This window comes from Mesocricetus auratus, unplaced genomic scaffold (assembly GCF_017639785.1).
Source record: "Mesocricetus auratus isolate SY011 unplaced genomic scaffold, BCM_Maur_2.0 Super-Scaffold_100004, whole genome shotgun sequence".
NCBI classification, from domain to species: domain Eukaryota; kingdom Metazoa; phylum Chordata; class Mammalia; order Rodentia; family Cricetidae; genus Mesocricetus; species Mesocricetus auratus.
Window position 1 is genome coordinate 80,665,474 of NW_024429189.1, and position 19,594 is coordinate 80,685,067.

At 43.9% G+C, this 19,594-nt stretch overlaps 1 protein-coding gene across 1 annotated transcript; it reads right to left on the minus strand.

Annotated features, from left to right (window-relative positions):
* Positions 1-15,823: 15,823 nt before the first annotated feature.
* Positions 15,824-19,579, minus strand: Gjd2 (gap junction protein delta 2). The gene is made up of 3 exons (XM_005087948.3): positions 19,468-19,579; positions 18,483-18,636; positions 15,824-17,414 (listed from the first exon to the last, which is right to left on the minus strand). The coding sequence occupies exons 2-3, from the start codon at positions 18,551-18,553 to the stop codon at positions 16,520-16,522; spliced, it is 966 nt and encodes a 321-aa protein (XP_005088005.1). The 5' UTR covers positions 18,554-18,636; positions 19,468-19,579; the 3' UTR covers positions 15,824-16,519.
* Between the last annotated feature and the right edge of the window lie 15 nt (positions 19,580-19,594).

Sequence of the window (19,594 nt, forward strand, 5' to 3'; positions counted from 1 at the left end):
CACAAATCAGTATTTGGAGATTACTGCCTTCTGGACCATCTCCTTGTTGGCTCCTCCATATGGTTTTCATGGGAGACTCTACATTAACTCATAATGGCTTAATGCCCCTTCACTGTTCAAACTGAACAATGGAAAAAGTCCCCCTTTCGCCGGGCGGCGGTGGCGCACGCCTTTAATCCCAGCACTCAGGAGGCAGAGGCAGGCAGATCTCTGTGAGTTCGAGGCCAGGCTGGACCGACAGCATTCAAAACAATACAGAAAAACCCTGTCTCGTAAAACCAAAAAAAAAAGTCCCCCTTTCAAATGATTTGGACCCCATAGTAGTAGATCCAAGCTCATCACGGTATACCATTGAATTGAAAAAAATGTAAAAACCTGGGAGCTGCTGTTAGCAAGCCAAGTTTTCATTGTGCAGACTGACAGAGAGCTGGTCTGTGGCCAAGAGAGGAGAGGAAGCACCATGCATAAAGACATGTGAAACTGAGTATAGACTTCATGTTCTTTCAGTCTCTATTACAGCTCATTTATGAGAGTCAATTAGGATTCTAGCCTTGTGTGTTCAAATGCCCAATCATCCTTACACTACATTTCCCTTTAAAGTTTTTATAGATGTTATTTTTCTACTTGTTAAGAAACAATAAAGTTGCTTCAGGTAGTGATGATAGAAACCTAATGATGTAGCTACTGCTTCTTTAATTTTCCAGATATGGAAGTGTTAGGAAGAGTCTGTGCTCTATAGAATTACTGTTAGGAAGTGGCCAGCTGGGTTTACTAGTTATTATTTGAATGACGTCAATGCTACATAGTTCATATGAACTTCCAATATGAGATTCAACCAAGTCCAGCCACTTTGATGCCTTGCCTTTTTATAACTTTTGTTGATATTTTCACACACACAATGTGGACTAGCTCAACCCATCTCCAAGGGTTCAGCCACCAGATTCAACTGGTATCCATGTTCACTCTTCTTGTTTCCTGGTGGTTGTTAAAGCACCAGACTTACAGAAAGAGAAAAACAACACTGTAGGCTTTCCGGCAGCGGAGTGGGGTCTACAGTGTGGTGTGCAAAGCATCTCCATGCAGGAAAAAAGATAACGAGCTAAAAAATGCTGACTGTCATGATCTGTGTAATACACAGTGACATCAGAAGGGAGTGTGTGCATGCATGCGTGTGTGTGTGTGTGTGTGTGTGTGTGTGTGTGTGTGTGTGAGAGAGGGGGGAGAGGAAGGGAGAGAGAGGTGGAGAGAGGGAGACAGAGAGGAAGAAAGAGAGAGAGAAAGAATGACAAGGAGTAAGATCAGAGATATGAGAGAGAGAGAGAGATTTTCTAGCTTTATTGAAAAGTGACAAATATTGGAAGGCTTTTTAGAGTTAACTGAAGTGTAAAACACAATCCTGCTCTCCTACCTAAGCATATTGCATGTTTGTGACAACCAGGTAGGATTAATGCCCAAATGCTGCCCTGAGATAGATCTTTAGAGGCCCCACTGTCAGGATTTGTTTGTTTTGACCTACTCTCCTTTTCTCTGCCTCTGGTTAATGATTCACAAGTAACACCTTGGTAACTTGGAAACAGGCTGAAATACTCACTCTTCTTGTTCTTTTTAAGCTAGGGAGTGATACTGTGCCTGGAGACAATCCTATCACCCTTGATTACAGCTGCACTCAGGATACCATTGGAGCTGAGAGATTTCTTCAATGAGATTATGAGTCCCCACCCTGACACCCTCATGACAAATGCTCTCCCTCTTTCTCTTTCTCTCTTTCTCCCTCCCTCTCTCCCTTGAAGGATATTTCTGTAAGTATCATTGAAAACAACAAGATAAGAAATGAAATGTTGGACCCAGCAGGGTAGTGGGACACATTATGGTACTCTGAGGGACCAGCCCCAGAACCGCCAGGATGAGCGCATCACTCTCAGGAGATTCCCACTTCTGGGGTTTCTCCTGTCATCACTGTGCAGTGATGCATGCACCCTTATTCCTGCCAACCCTAATACCTACCTCAGAGGAAAGTATGAGGAGATTATGATTTAGGAGGTGTCTGGTTAACTACAAAATGCCACACAGTAGTAAAAGACTGTCATTTTCATTTCTCTTCCTCTTGCAGGAGACCTGCCTCCCACACCCCACTGAATGCTCGGGTCTTCTTAAGGAGAGAAGGAAGGCTTCATTCAGCATCTATTTCTGAATGACAGCAGCTCCTGAAAGGAATCAGCCAATATTTATGATTCACATGCAAAAATGTGTCAAACATACTTAGCCAGCTTCTCATGAGTTCCTTGTGCCTAGCAATCAAAACAGAAAATAGGAACATATGGGATTGTGGTTATCTGATACCAATTTGTTCTGAATCAAAGTTACCCTTTTTTTTCCAAATATGAATCTAGTACAATCATCATTGCCTGTGAGTGGGGAAAAATAATGATCCTCCCACTTGTATTTTTATAGTTATTTCTATCCTTATTCTTTCCATCTTTATCCTTGGCAAAGACAGAAACACAGATCCCAGCACACAAACTCCCAACCTGCTAATGCCCTGCCCTTACTAATGCATAATCTTCAACATCAGAAGTCTTTCCTCTCTATTGGACACATTGTCTCAAGCATCACAGGAGTGGCAGTTTTCTCTGGAAGGAAGCATATAGCAATTAGTTCCATCTCAGAAGGTGAGCCCTGTAGGTGAGTCTGAACAGAAGAAAGCTAGAGCACAAATCCCTTTGTCTTAGGTATCTGGAGGTGCTAATGTTTTGAGGGGAACAGTTTCTAGCTTGCCATTAGGAAGAGCTTTCAAGCAGGGAGAATCACTGGATGACAAGACATCTTTCACAGAGGGAATGCTGTAGTCTTCAGTCATGGATGTGGACAGTCATCCTGAAAGGAGGGTGCCCAAACCTGTAGGTATACAAGAGCCTGGATTAGCATGAAGTGCCTGCCGATCCAAGGAGCCCATGGATCTACAAAAGAGTTGAGCTGTTTCATGCTCCCAAACAGGATTCTCTCAATGGAATTGCTTGAATGAATTGCAAAAGCCTGCTTAAGGGAGCTTATTTCATTGACTCTTTTAATTAAACATTCTATATTTCTGACTGAGCTTTTCTTTTCTGATGTTTGTTTAAAGAGGTAAGAACTTCAGTTCTGAGATGAAAGAATTCATAAAGAGTTGTCCTTCCCTCTTCTAAGAGAAAAAAAGTAGGTGGAAGTCCCTTGGGGTCATTGAGTGGGAAGAAGGGAAGAAAGAAAGGGAAGGAGGAAGGGACATACTAAGGAAAGGAAGGGGAAGCTTCTGAGACATGGTGTCACACATGAAAACTATTTGAGACGAAGTCTGACCCAGGCTGAGATGTTTTGGAATCTTTCAAGTATCTGTAGATCACATCTTTCAAAGGTTCTCCCTAGCACACCAATCATCACATAGCTTTGCCCAGCTGACCTAGGCATAGCTTGCTCATCACAGACATTCATTGCCCAACTGGCACATGTCCTTCAGCTTCAGCTATAAAACCCCAAATGAGTCAACAGTGGTGATAGTGAGTGTTAAACGGCATGGCAGACTCCTAAAGCTCATGCCTTGATTATTTATCTCTGTCCTTCTATCTAGACTCCCCAAAGTCATTTTAGAACCCTGGAAGCTTTTCCATTAGCATGCCTCTGTCTTTGGGTCCTTGGTCAATGCAAGATCCTCAGTCTCAACGTAGTTTATAGATAGCACATTTTTAGTAACTGAGGCAAGACTGGGCCCATTCAGGATTGGTTTGGCCATAGACCATTTTAGCAACCAGAGATTTAGAGCTAGAGCAGGCTTTGATTTGAAGTCTTTCTTTGCACCTGGCTGTCTGACACTGAAGAACAAGTTATTTCAGAGCTCATTTTGGCACATGAGAGACAGCTGTTTTCTATCCTATTTATCCTACAAGCTTTACAGAAATGGAGGAAGTTTATTTAGATCGTGTAACAGAGTCACGTTCTGAGGAAATAAGAAGAGATTTCCTCCATAGGTCTTCCCTGAACACTTCTCCTTCAGCAAGAAGCCTGGTATGCTGGCTGCTGGGCCTCCTCCTTTTCTCAAAGTTGGATTCCAATGTGTGCTCCCAAAACATGGCATCCTCCATCAAGCTAGCAGCATGAGTCACGTGACTGGACAGCAATGAACTATGAGATGCAGGGGGAAAAAAGTCTTTCCTTTCCCAAATCCCTTCTTACATGTTCTTAGTATCCTTTTACACAAAGGACTCTGATGAGCTCAGTATGTCAATGGTCAAATAAAACCTTCTAGTTTCTCACTAACAGATAATCATTATTGAGATAGAGAAGTAACGTTTAGCAAACACTTAGTGTGTCTCAGACACTATGATGAACTCTTTAAAAACAATCAAATTTAAAACTTCCAACAATTCAATGAAATCAATGATTTTGTTATTCTCACTTTACAGATGTACAAACCAGGTCTTAGCCAGGTTCAATAACTTTCTGGATCACACTAGATAGGGAAAGAGCCAAGATACTAATTCAGTATCTGGCCCATAGGTGGGCTCAGCAAATATATATTGAACACATTGAAATTTAAGAAGAGATGGCCATGGGATGGTACTATGTTATGGATCTTGGGTATGTTTAGAGTTTGTGTCTAAAACTATATTTGTAACTACCATCTGGCTTCCTGTCATTTACCTCCACAAAATGGGCAGGTAATGAAGAGGTCACCCTCTATGCCCATTTTCTTCTTCTTTTTTAAATTGAATGAAATTATTTAAAGTAGCGTGCAAGGTATCATGACATTTTTAACCAAAGCTTTAAGAAGGTGACCCCTCTGCCCAATTCCCACTTTGCTAATGCATTATTTTTTCCCCTGATTCCTTAAAAAAGAATTCCTTACATCATTGCATTTTCTCACCTAGGAAATTCTTTTTAAAGTACCAGCCACCCTCCTGTCAACACCCTGGGACCCCAGGAGCACCAGAGTGAGGTGTGGTAAAGAAAGCAAATAGATCAAAGTGAGGACTCAATGCCTGCTGAGTTCATTAGCACCCATGCTCAGAGAAGCAAACTGCTATTTTTATCAAATGTACCTTCACTTAAATTTCAGAGATACTTGGCAAAAAGGACCTAAACCCACACAAGGGCTCCTTTAGAAGTGTTTGTTCCTACTAATAGAGACCGGCAGTCTTAAGTGCTCTTCTAGCCAGGTTGTTATGCTCAGACAGGCAATGTGAGGCCCTCGAAAGGTGCCTGTGTGAGGATTTGCATTTGTTGACTTGTGAAGCTTCCATCTCAGCCACTTGCTTTTTGGTTTCAACTCAGACCCAGCAGGAAGCATTTCAAACCATTGTGTTTGTGCCACCTCTGTGACCAGGAGTTGGAGCTTTGCCTATTCCCTAGGACTAACCAGCTAAACTCCCATCATTTACTGTGATTCCAATGAGATGACTCCCTTAGCCAAAGCCAGCTCTTGTCTAAGACCCAAGACATGAGCTGCCTTTAACTCATTGAAAGTCTGATTATGCTTGTGTGCTTTCTCACAGGGACTTTGGAATCAGGCCCTAGCCTGGGGCTGCATTATGTCTCACCTCAATACTTTGGGAGAAGACTTTCACTTCACACTTATGAGTCACTGGCACCAAAAGTCTCTGTACCGACAGCTTGTATCAGAAAGTTGATTCTTGTCACTCATACATATGTGCACAGGCACAGGAGCTCACTTTCATGACACTTTCTGATTGTTTTAAGTGAAATATAGAATGAACCTCTAGGCTGCAAAAATGACTTGGTGGTTAAAATGCTTACAGCATAAGTGAAGACCAGAGTTTGAATCCCCAGAGTCCACTTACAAGGCAGGACAGTAACAAGAATATGTGTAATCCTAGTACTTCCATGGGGAGGAGTTAGGTACAGAAAGAAGACTCTATGGAGACTAAGAGACCAGCCATCTTGGTGCGTGCAGTGGCAAACAATTGAGAGCCTCTCACTCACAGGTAAGGACCAATATAAAGGAGTGTTTTGACATCCATGTGTGTCATGGCATATGTGCACTCATCCTCATACATACAGATCAACATGCATGTATTACACATGCACAAGTGAACTCCCAAATTACTTTTGCCTTCACCCTTTCTCTCAAAGCAAAATATGAAAAGAATCTGTATATGTTCCTATTACATAAACTTGCTTTGCTAGAATTACAAAAAATATCTGATTCTTGGATATTTTCATTAACTGCTCACAGTCAACCTTTTGAAGCGCTGAAAGAGCTGTATTAGTTCATTTTTTCTGTAAAAGGTATAACTTATAACAACCCAAATATCCACAACTATGGAGTTGCTCAAGTAAACTCTCAGACCAGCGTGTCCACCAGTCAATCAAAAGTCTGTTACAGAGATGTTGACTGATATGGAAAATGTTAACCTGTCTCTAAGTAGGAAAAGTGCTACAAAACCATATACACAGTGTGGCCTTAGCCCCATAGAACGCTTATCTGTGGTCTAACCTAGCAGTGGCCAACACAGGTATACAACAATAGGGAAACACAATTCAGCAATGGTCTCTGCGGGCGTAAGAAGCTCTTCTCTGCCCTGAATAGATATTACTTTTGTAATGATGCAGAAATAAATGTCACCATTTGAAGAGAAAAGCAGTATTTTTAATTTCCTTTCTCATGTCTGAACTCCTAGAAACCAGCTATGATGACCACAAGGAGGCCTGACTGCTTCTCTGGGATACACACTTCATCTTCTAGTTGGTTTCAGTTCATCACAATGAACACATGATGGAGTTCATGGTAGCAGAAGAGCGTGGCAGAGGCCTCTCATATGTTGGCTGATCAGGAAGTAGACAGTAGGTGGGCAGAAGCAGTATCAGGTCATAACCTTCAAGGGGCACCCTTTAGTAACCAACCTCCAATAGTCTGGCCCCACAACCTACAAAAACAGCTTAATTGTCTCCTGTGCCAATTCATTCAAGGGTACCTCCCACTTTCTCTTCTAAGAGGTTCAGTGTGGTTGGATTTATGTTGAGGTCTTTGATCCATTTGGACTTAAGTTTTATGCATTGTGATAGATATGGGACTGTCAGTAGTCTTCTACATGCCCACATCTGGTTATGCCAGCACCATTTGTTAAAGATGCTTTCTTTTTTCCATTGTGTAGTTTTAGCCTCTTTGTCAAAGATCAGGTGTTCATAGGTGTGTGGGTATCAGGGTCTTCAATTTGATGACCCCCCAACTAGGACCCTAAGCAATAGTGGAGATGTTACCTTAAATGTCCTTCTTCTATAATGAGAATGATGACTACCTAGAGCAATCCTAGAGCCTTCATCCAATAGCTGATAGAAGCAGAAGCAGAGATCCACAGCCATGCACTGAGCCAAACTCCTGGAATCCATCTTCAGAGAGAGGGCAATGACAAACAAAGGGGTCAAGACCATTCTGGGAAAACCCACAGAAACAGGTGACCTGAGCAAGTGGGAGCTCATAGACCCCAGTCTGACAGCTGGGGCACCAACATAGGACCAAACCAGGCCCCCTGAACATGGGTGTCAGCTAGGAGACAGTCTATGGGACCTCTGGCAGTTGAACCAGGACGTTTCCCTAGTACAACAATGGACTTTGGGAGCCCATTTCCCATGGAGGGATACTCTGTTAGCTTAGATACACAGGGGAGGGCCTAGGCCCTGCCCCAAATGACTTGACAGATTTTGATGATCCCTCATGGAAGGTCTCACCCTTCATGGTTAGTGGATAGGGGATGGGATGGGGGAGCCGGTGAGGGGGATGGGAGGATGGGAGGAAGAGGGAACTGGGATTGACATGTAAAATAAGATTGTTTCTAATTTAAATAAAATTTATATTTAAAAAATCAGTTCAATGTGTCAGAGACTGGATGTTCAAACCACTTGAGGCTAAGGGGGGCACTAAGGATAAAAACACAACAGTATTCTTGGTGTAAACTTAGCAGTGAACAACTGAAAATACTCTGTTCAATAAGTATATGCTAAAATGAATGAATCCATTAACCATCTTTCATGTAAAGTACAACAATAGAAAAAAAAACAAAAAGCATGATGAAATAAAATTTTAAGTATTACCCTGAAACACCAACCAATAAACCTGTATCACAGGACAAGCGGTGACCCCAAGAGGAGGCTACAGAGAATCTTTAGTGAGGACAGATGAGAACCACAGGTATAGTTCATGGCTTAGAGAGCCTGAGATCCATCAAGGGCCATTATGTTACCCAGAAATTCTAAAAGAGAAAAAAGAAGCCAAAACATGGTTTCTTATGTGTTCCTGGAAAAGAGAGATGTCTAGAGTGGTACCAGATATAGATTTACACAATAGATAATATACATACTACATTGGCCCAAGACCATAGGAAATTTCCCTTAAGTTCATTATCTGACCTAAATTAAGGCCAGGAAAATAGTACAACAGAGTTAACAAGCTATGTGCTTTCCTAAAACAAGATTCATATAACCTATGCCTAGAGATAGAGCTGGGTTTTGAGTCTGAAAACTCTGCCAACAGCAGCTAATGACCATTGCCCAGCCCAGGGCAATCTTTCCTGAAATTTGAGATCCCAGTTTTCTTAATCCTATCCTGCTTCAACTTCCATCTAGCCCAGGATTCTTTCTGTAAACTTGCTTTCTTGAACCGAGTTGCATCTATGAACTGAAAGGGTGGGTGGAGCGACCTTCTTTGTCTACCTCAACGTTCTGTGATCCCTTATACCTTTAGTTATTTATACAATCAATTAGCATTTGTGAGATCATACCTCATGCCAAGCACTACTAAGAGGAAGAGGATGGCCTTTGAAAGCTGAATGGTCTCATGCTGTGTCACAACCCATAAAAAAGAAATTTTGGAGGTGGAGAGATTGCTCTGAAGTTCTAAGAACTCATTGCTCTTGCAGGAGACCTGGGTCAAGTTCCCAGCATCCACACTGGGTGGCCCGCAACCACCAGTGCCTCCCATACCTGGAATCTGGTCTCCTCAGGCAACTGCACATGTGTGGTGCACATAAACTCAAGCAGATGCATACACATTGTTTTTAATCTTGAGGAGTAATAAAAACCTTTCAGAGGGGAGGAGAGGGGAGAAATGTTGCCATTAAGATGTGATGAGAAGAATGTGAGAAAAACAGTACGCCAATATCCCTGTGACCTCATCTCACAGCTGTCCTCCAGGCAGTGTAAGAAATCTTAAAACTTGGCTTCAGCATCAGATGGATGAGCTTGAATTCAACTGTGGTCCTACATTAGCTATGTGATCTCAGGGTGAGTAGGACATCTAGATGCCTTAAGTTCTTCATCTGAAAATAGGTCTAATAATTATCAGCACTCCCATCAGGGCCTGTGGCTCAGGATTGAGTGAGGTCACTCCTACGATTGTGGAACATAGTAAATATGCACCTGTTTGTCATTACTGAGATTCTCTTTCAGCCGTTCAGATTTCTTATAAAAAGCCACCGGGAATTTCTTTCACTGTCACTGAGAAAATGAAAAACAAGGAGGGAAGAAAATACAAAAAAAATGTGCAAGAAGGGAGTTGTTCTTTGGAAAAAGCAATAATTTGCAAAACTGTTGGCCCCCACCTGGAGGCAGGTACAACAGAGAGATCTCCCTAGATCCAATGTCTCGGAGGTATCAAAACTCACCAATTCTATATTTAGGTACCCATATGTTCCTATTGGCCAGAGTTGCCTGCAAATACAAACATTTCAGAGCAAAAAGCAGCAATTTCTAAAAAGATTTGCCTTTTAGAAGAGGCAGATTCTACAAAGCTTAATCGGTCTAAGTGGTTCTGAAATATTGTATCAATTTACATCAGGAAGGTCATCATGAAGAATAAACACAGGATTCTGTTCTATGACTGGGATTTAGCTGACTAACTCCCACTAATGTTAATGGGGCCATGCTGCCAAATCCCCAACCATCACCCTGGATATTTGCTCCAATCCCTTACTGTTGAGATTGAAATGTGTTTTCCAAATCAAAGCTGATTCTGAGATGGGTGCAATGAGCCTCTGCATAGTGAGACAGGACAGTGTGGCTGATGCCTGGGGACCTAGCACATCTCAAAGCAGGAGTGAGAGGCTTTGTTGAAAGATGTCTTCTCACATTGTCTACTCAAATCGCATGGCTTCCTTTACCCTTTGCCTAACTCAGTCCACTTGCTTCCTAGACTGACTTCTCACTTCCTTTTATGAACCCCAGGGAAAATACCTCTCCTCCTGTTCTCCAATCTTCCCCAGACAGAAGTCATATTTGTGTGGGTACATAACTTCTTTTTGGGGTAGACCTTCCTAATAGCCTCTTTATGGTGAAATATTTCTATTCCACCCAGGCTGTGATCATGGCTTTCACCAAATGCTGCAAGTTCCTAGCTCTGCAGCATAAGTGTGTCTCTCCAACATCCCTCCTGGCCCCAGGACACCAGTTCCAGATCCTCTGCTATCACCCAAACGTTCTGCTCAGACCCCTTCTACCTTATCTCTGATACTGACCCTAATTAACACCCAGGCTGGTCATCCTCAAAAACCAATACTAGGTCACAGCTTCCAGGGATTTACCCAGCATCAGTCTATGCACCTAAATGTCAACAGTGGCCCCCAATCACTTTCCTATGCCAGGTCAGGCTGGCTGTCCACAGGGAAGGGGCCAGGTGCCCAGCAGCTGACCACTAAACTGTGTTGGGATAACACAGGTATTTTCTCTAGAGATGGCAGACAGCACTTGCCACTCATGGACTGAAGGCTGATCTGAGCTAGGAGCTCTGAGACTTTCTCATCATCTTGACAAAACAACAGCAACAACAGCAAAATAAAAAACAAACGAGAAATAAAGAAAAATTTAGTTTTCTTATGCCTTGCTGATTGAAGCTTTTCTGTTCTCCATTCCCACCTCCCAGCTCTACACACACACACACACACACACACACACACACACACACACACCTGTATGCATGCACTCACGCACGCGCACACACACACAAACACATACACATGAAGCAGATACAGAATCTTTCTCCTTAGTATCCAGGCTTTGAAACTTGACAGTCACAGATCCCATTCTGCTGTTTGAGGTGGTGCACCTCCCCTTAGGCTGACTGGAGGCCCTGTGAAGGGAGGAGAATAGTGTGCCCTTCTCTGTATTTCTCACAATGCCATCCAGGGGATTACAGACCATTGTTGCTCAATATATTACTGAACTGAATTGAGTGACTGTCTGTTGCTTAATATTGTAGGACATCTGGTCCTTTTTTTTTTTTTTTTTTTTTTTTGGTTTTTCAAGACAGGGTTTCTCTGTATTGTTTTGGAGGCTATCGGTCCAGCCCAGCCTCGAACTCACAGAGATCCGCCTGCCTCTGCCTCCCGAGTGCTGGGATTAAAGGCGTGTGCCACCACCGCCCGGCTCATCTGGTCCTTTTAGGAGAAGTTGGAGGTGAGGGGTTCAGTGGCATGCTTACAAATGATGGCCCTTTATGTATTACTTTAAATATGTTGTAGGTAAGGTACTTGTGGATGGAATCAGCAAGAATGACAGGTCTACTTCCTGGACTCTGCTCCTCAGTAGCCAGAGACTTGGGGCAGTGGCCTGGATGAGCAGTGTGTCTGGCCCACAGCAGGTCAGCCGTCATCTCTAGTGTCACATCAGGGCTTCTCTGGTGCTGTCCTTAAAGGACCAAAACTGAAAGAAGCACTGGGCCATCTTACTGATTACTCATGTAGGCTTGGCTCAACCAGGTCTGTTGAACTACTACACCCTCCACCGGAGTACAGCAACCTGCTAGTGTAAGCTTGGGGTGGGCACAAGGCTGGTGTGCCAGGCTTAACTGACTCTCAGAACACTGTCTGGGTTGGGGTGGATCATTTACTCTTTGCTGCTATTATTTTTACCCAGCCTTCTGAGGGCTGAAAGTGTCTAGGGCAGTCTGTCGTACGTTCTACCTTGCTATTCACCAAACCCAGCAGATGATTCTGTGTCTTCATTTAGTTAAAGCTCTCTCATTTATATAAATGGTCAGTAGAACTTCATGCCACTATTCATCCTTTATTTGACTGCATCTCTCTCAGCTTCCTAACACCACTCCTCCTCTCCTGTCCACTCCAGGCTGTAACCCTGCCAAGACCCTTGCGCTCCAGGGAAATCTCAACTTCCTGTAATGGCCACTCTGAAGGCCTTGAGAATTCTTGTCAGTCATCTGCCTGTAGTTTCTTGTCATGAATCCCAGATGCATTTAGCTTGAGAAGGTCTGTTATGAGAGCCTCACCCTTCCATTTTCCTCCTCTGCTTAAATGGTTTTCATGATCTTATGCTAAGGTTTCAAGCTCACCCAGTCCTCATTGCTAAGAGAGGAAAAATAAACAACAATGGTAATGTTTAGCTGGTAGCACCAATCAGCTTAGAAAGGTGATGTGGAGTGAGGTGATGGAATTAATTTTTCCCTCATTATTATTAACTAAGTGTTTGATCTTTCCATCTGAGAAGTTGCTTTTTTGTAAGGTCTAAAGTTAGTGGTATTATCCTTGTATCTTCAGGCTTTCTGGCTCTGTTGAAGGAACTCACTTGTTACTTAGTATTTAAGTGCACTACAGCATCTACACAACTTGGTTCCCCCAGGGCAGACTAATATACACCCACTGTTCTGATGTTCCATTCAATCACCTACTTTGCCCTTATTGCCCAAAGTGGCTTCCTCCTTTATGCATGTATTTATATAGTTCTCATATCTATAAGCATCTGAAGTTGTAAAAAACCTTAGTGTGTCCTTGCAAATGACTATGTAGAAGCTCTGACACCAGTATATCAGAATGTTACTATGTTTGGAGATGAGGCCTCTAACTGTAATGAATTTAAAAGATGACTATAGTCAGGCCTGGTGATCTATACTCTCCCTATTTGTGAGGCAAAAGCAGGAGGATTTGGGGTAATTCAACACCATCAAGGCTACAGAATGAGACCCTGTCTTGTCCACACACCTCTGAGAAAAGACAAGTTAAAAGTGAAGCCCAAATGCAATCTGACAGTATCCTCATAAAAGAGGGCATAAACAAAGATAACTTGAGAGATGTGCACATACAAAGACCACATGCATGGTGAGACAGCAGCCATCACAAAGGGGACATCAACCCACCAACACCTTGGTTTAGGATTTTAACCTCTAGAACCAAAAGAAAATAATTTCTGCTATCTATGTTGCTCTGTTACCTCAATCCCAGAATACTAAAATAGTGAAACTAAGGTTGTTTATAAAATTAAGGTAAAATAAACCCAAATAGTGTGTTCTAAGTGATTTACTCCATTCTGAACTCCAGGATGTTATTACTTTCCAAGAAACCCACTGCTATGAGTGGTGCTTTTGGACATGCCCTTTTCTGTGTCCAGAGGTCACAGAGAAGATAGAATTGGATTGTTGTCAATGATATTTGTGACCTTTTAGATATTCGAGGACCTACAAATGACAAATTCTGTCCTTTCAGTTATTTTTTCCCTGAGGCTAAATAACTTAGTCCCTCCAAGTACCTACCAAAGTTTTAAACCCAGTTCATGGGCTGTTGTCCACCGCTTACCAGCATACACACACACACACACGCACGCACGCACGCACGCACGCACGCACGCACTCACTCACATATGCATATTTGTGCTTGGACCAAAAGGACTTAAAGCTAACCAAACAGCTCGAGAATTTAAAAGAATATGTCCGTGGCATTCTTTCACAAAATAAACATTAAGGTCACATCCCTCACACATCAAACCATCCATGTATATGTGTTCATTTGATAAAAAGCAAGGCATTCTGCAGGGTGTCTATATATTAAGAGGATGCTTTCCCTCTGTGAGTTAGCATGAGTTACTAACACATGCGTTAATAACACTAGCCTTGCAGGTGTTTAGAAACATCAAACAACCGCAATAGACGAGCCTCACTGATGAAGAATGCATTTCTACCAGGAGCCACTCCTCTTTTAATCCTACATCAAGGCATAAATACAACAGACCTTGTTTTCCACACAGATTCCCATTTCTTTCACACCCAAGCATATGCTAAGAGTGCTCAAGCGACACTCTTCCTTCAGCTCTGGGAGGTGTCTTGAAACATTTTTAGCTTACCAAACACAAGCAGAGGAGAATCTGTTTCTTTACTCAAGGATAATCATCTTCAACCGCTTATTTATACTGCAGATGGAAACCTATAGATTGAAATAGACACATTTTCATTCTAAAAATGGCATTTACATGCATAGTTAAAAGGTGTAACCATTGTATAGGAAAAATAACCACCCTGGAAATTCTACACTGTTTCCTACCATTCAAACCAAGTACTCATGTTAAGATTAGAACATGTATAAAGTCAAAGAACAGAGGGAGAACATTAGTCTACAAAAACAGAACCACATGTAGGAAAAATGAGAAACCATCAAATGATACAGCTGGAAAGGTCTTAAGACATATAAGCAAAAGATCCATCCCCATTTAAAGATGCAGGCAAAGTGGCTGATTAAAAACTCCAGAACTGTGCTGTGTGATACTATAGCAGCTAACCATCATAACCATTTAAGCCCATCAAAATTAAGCCAGGTTAGAGATTCTGTTCTTCAGTTACACTAGCCACATTTTAAGATCTCAATAGTCATGTGTAGCTAATTGTTCCAAGATTAAATGTCATCATTATAGAATTTCTACTAGACAGTCCTGGTCTAGTAGACACCAGGTTCTAAATATATTGTAAGTTGAACAGTGTGTTTGCCAACTGTGACAATCCATGGTGGGAATCAGAGAGAAAAAACCCACTCCTACACTGAGCGACTGTGGTCAAGTATCATTGACAATTGTATTCAAGAAATATACTTACACATGCAGAGAAATGCGAAGCTAGGGTCAGAAAGGAGTTAGGAAACAACACTTAAACGCACCACCATTCACATTTTAAACATCTGTAAAAGTTGTCAGCTTCCCTTTGTCTGCTCAGAGGATGGGACTTTGTTATTCATCCCTCACATATGCTTAATCTATTGTTTACTTTCAGGACCAAATGTCCCTCCATTGTAACATTTACTTAAACAAATACAACTCCGATCAAAATAGAAAAATGCAGGCTCTTCCCAGTTTACAAAAAAAGGCAAGAACTTTATTTTAAACAAATCCTCAGGTGTATAACATACCACATCCATATCTAAATCAAAAAACCATAATAACAGTAATAATTATTCAAAGGAAACAGAGAGCTTCCATAAAAACGTATTATCTGAATACTACTCTTGCCTAATGATTCAGCTAAATACACAGTGGGCGTGAAAGGTAGAATATGGCACTTATCAATAAATAAGAACAACAGAGGAAAATTGTCTCAGTCCACACAACAGGTTTTTGAACCTTTGGTATATGTCTCAAATAAATATCCATAAACACATATTAGCCAATAATGTTTACTTCCAGGGTTGTTAAGCCAGTGATGTATGTGTGTGTGTGTGTGTGTGTGTGTGTGTGTGTGTGTGTTTAAAAAATAAGTGATGATATAATATGTTGGGATTGACATGGGCTGATTAAGGTCTCTGGTGTGAGCACACAGGTAAATTCAAACCATGGCAAAATGATGTGCAGCTGTGTAGCACAACAAAAGCAGGTAAGAACATGAGTAAGATCTACCAGATAGAAATTCTGTGGCTTGAGTAGATACCCTCCATTTCAACAAAAACCATATTGCTAATACTATCCACAGTCCATAAGTTAGAAGGCAGAAATATCCCAAAGCTCATAAACACATGCTCAACAATGAAATAACCATCTCACAGAAGTATTGGTGATATTCCCTCCCTCCCATCCCCCACCCCTAATAAACAGCACCAGTGCAATTTGAGTTAAAAAATTGGAAATATTGAGACATTCCTAAGGTTTTCATAATGACTAAGAGCCAGTCATACAGGGCTCTACTGCAAACCTCTGCCCTGGCCAGTCTCCAAAAAGCACCCTGTGTAATTCCCTCTAGCTTGCAGATAACTGTGTTAGGGCTAATATAAGGCCAGATCAATGAAAGAGAAAAAGCTGGCATGCTATCCTGGGTTTGAGGGAAAGGGGCATGCTGATGGGGGAGAAAGATCCTCAGGGATGTTTTTTCTGCAGCCCAGGATAAAGGGATGTGCTGAGATGGGTCACAAATTTTATATCAATGAGTATTTGACTCATGCCATTCACCAGAATACAGAGCTCAGCAGAGCTAAGTCTTGCTTGGCAGCTATGCCAGTCCACTATTGTCAGAAGCAGGAAGGACCATTAGAGAGAAAGGCCCAAGGAAGTCCAGCTCAGTCATCTTGTCACTCTATCCAATTTGTCTCTGTAGAACCGATGGTGTAACACATGATGACAGTTCTAACTCTTTCTCTTTGTTGATGAAGACCCTTGAACATCTGTATCCTAGACCTTGACAGCAAGCATCACATAAATGAGGGCAGATCTGTTTACCCTCGAGTCATCATCTGCCTTGGGGCTACTTCCCACCCAGCAGGCCTTCCCCAAAGCTGCCTTTTCACACATAGGCAGAGTCACTGGACTGAGTCCTGCCGAAATTTGGAACACTGACTCGAGGCAGGTCTTTGTTACGTATCTCATAGACCGACTTTCTCTTGGCCTGGGCTCCTCGGACAGCCAGTTTGATCTTGCGCCATCCCAGATGGTTAAGTTCAGCCAGGTTGAGCACCACACAAATGCCACTCACAGCAAACATAAACACCAGAAAGACTGTCTTCTCAGTAGGTCTAGACACATAACATTCCACCTCCTTGATGCAGGGGTATCGGTTACACTCATACAACCCTGGAACACTGAAGCCATATAGAAAGTATTGGCCCACCAGAAACCCAATCTCCAGAGCATTTCGAAACACCACTTGGATGATGTAGAAGCGGGAAATACCTTCCTGTCTTCTGAGTTTGGACCTTGCTGCTGTGCGCAGCCCTGATGGGTGTGGAGTCAGCTCTTTAACCTCTAGGCAATCTGGTTCTGTCTCCTTGCTGGTGTTCTCTGTGTTCTGCAGCACCCCATTGACAATGGCATTTTGTAACTTCTTATCTTCTCGTTTGCTCCCACCACTGCCCCCAACCCCAGTTCCTCCAGGTCCCCCTATAGACTCAGTGGGATCTCTGTCCAGGGCTAGGAAGACAGTAGAGTACCGGCGTTCTCGCTGCTTGGCCGATTGGTGCACAGAATAGGTGATGAAACAGAGACTGGGGGTGCACACCATTATGATCTGGAAGACCCAGTAACGTATATGGGAGATGGGAAAGGCGCGGTCATAGCAGGCCTGGTTACAGCCGGGCTGCAGGGTGTTGCATACAAACATGGTCTGCTCATCATCGTACACCGTCTCCCCCACAATGGCCACAATGAGTATCCGGAAGATCACCACCACAGTCAACAGGATCCTGAGCAGAGGAAAAGGAGGGGGGAAAAGAGGTTCTCATAGGCTAAGTCACTGATGGGAAGTCCCTGATTTTTCCTGTTCCAATGTTTACCAGTCCTTGAATAGGGGAGCTGTCCACCCTTGAGTGGTACTGAATTGAGAGCCTAGAAAACAACTTTATCTTTTCCTTGTCTGCTTGGTGCTGGTAAGCTTGGAATACTTCATATTACAAGGATCTCACATCTGCACAATTTCATGCACTGTTTATGGTCCTTTTGCAGTGTATATAATTGACCTCTATATGCAGAATGTCTACAGACTATAAACATATCTTTACTCTGGCCAATGCATACAGAATCTTTTACAGAGGATGTGTGTTTGAGGGTCTACACATGGGATGAGCATTGAACCCTACATGTGTAAGTCCTGGTCTCAACATATAGAACTTGATTGTCACTAGAAACAGTTGTGAATACAAAATTCACGTCTATATACATAGATAACTGCAGGTAGATATAAATATGAATAAATAAATATATATCCATACATATACATATGTGTATATATACATACATATAGATATCCCCCAAAAGAAGTCAGCTATGTGTGTGGCTCTCTGGCATTAAGTTTTAACGGAGGACGGGGGTCTAGCTTAATAAATATCTGTTAAAGAATGATGCATCTGCTGTGATGAGCAAATCCATCTCCCCACTTGCCCTTCTCCGTCCAAATGCAATTCTGCCTTCCTTGTAGATTCTATTTAGGGAACCAGATGGAGAGTGGCGCTGACTCTGGAGAGTGGGGGCTACCAGGACTGAGTCCACAAGTCCTTTTCTGATGAGGGAAGCGTGAGCCCCTTCCCCTGTGGTGCTTTATAGAGAAAGTATGGGGGAGCTGGTCAGGAGTAACTGAAGGAGGGGGCGTCACTGGGCTTCGGGTAATCCCTTAATGCAGGCAACACTGACACTTGGACAGAGAATGGGGAGGAGGCAGAGGGTTGTTTGGGGGTCTGGGGGATCGTTAGAGACGGGAGAAGATATTCCCAAGGGCCGCCCGACGGGCCCGCTGAGGTCTGGCTTGGTGCCCTTACCTCCCGATCATAGTGGAGTGCTGCTGCACCGCGGCTTCCAGCAGCCTCTCCAAGATGGTCCATTCCCCCATCGCTGTGCATCCGGAGGCAGCAGACAAAGACTGGGCAGTACCGGGCACGATCCTGGTCCTGGCCCCTCCCCGGGCCGCACCTCCTGACCGAGAGCGAATTGCCCCCAATTAAAGAAGCAAACAAAAATGTTTTAAAAAAAATATCCACGAGCCCCTCCCCCTTTTATTGCACTTAAAAAAGGGGAGTAGGGGGAAAGAATCTATGCGCGACCCGACCAATGGGGCTGTTGGCGCGGTGCGGAGGAGCTGGCCAGCACCTCGCTGCCGTCCGGGGATCAGGTTGACTCCCGCAGTCTCCCGGTGAGGGGCGGGGCTGGGTGGCAGCGTGCAGGTGGCCGAGCTCCTGCCGGCGGGAGACCGCTCTCTGCTCCGCCTTCCCCTCGATCTTGCGGTCTGGGGGAGGGTCCGTGCACCGGCCCCAGTGCCTGTCACTGGAGCAGGCACCTGGCGCTCCCGCGCTGCTGCGGCGCGCAGAGCTGGCTGCGGGGCTGGGGAATCCGCGGCCACCGCCTCTAATCCGCCCTTAAGTAGTCTCCGCCTGCGTCACGCCAGGTCGGCGGAGGGGAGCAGAGCGCGGCGTGCCACTGTCGCCGAGCGTCGGAGCCCGAGGGGCCGCGGCAGCGCGCTGCGAGGGGGAGGAGACGGTCTGGAGTCCCCCGCTGCGCCGGTGATAGGGAGACCGAGGACTGCAGCGCCCCTCGGGGCTTCTGGGGCTCCCAGGTAACCTCACCTGCCCACCGGCCTCCCGCAGGAGGAGCAGACACGTTGGTGAGTGAGGAAGGACCCGAGTAGGCAGCTTAGCTTGTCCCCCACGCCTGTCCCTCACCTTTAGCTTTGGGCCTTCTGAGACGCCACTGAAATTCCTTTTCTAGATCTTGGTCCTGACTGGGGGAAGGGCTCTTTTTAGTCCTTACCGGGAGAGGACAGCCTCCGACGAGAGTACTGCAGAGGGTCCTGGCTTCGGTGGGTTGATCAGGTGCTGGAGTGAGACTCCCCGCTAGCTTAAATGCAGGTGTGAAGGTGTTCTGAGCATGAAGATCT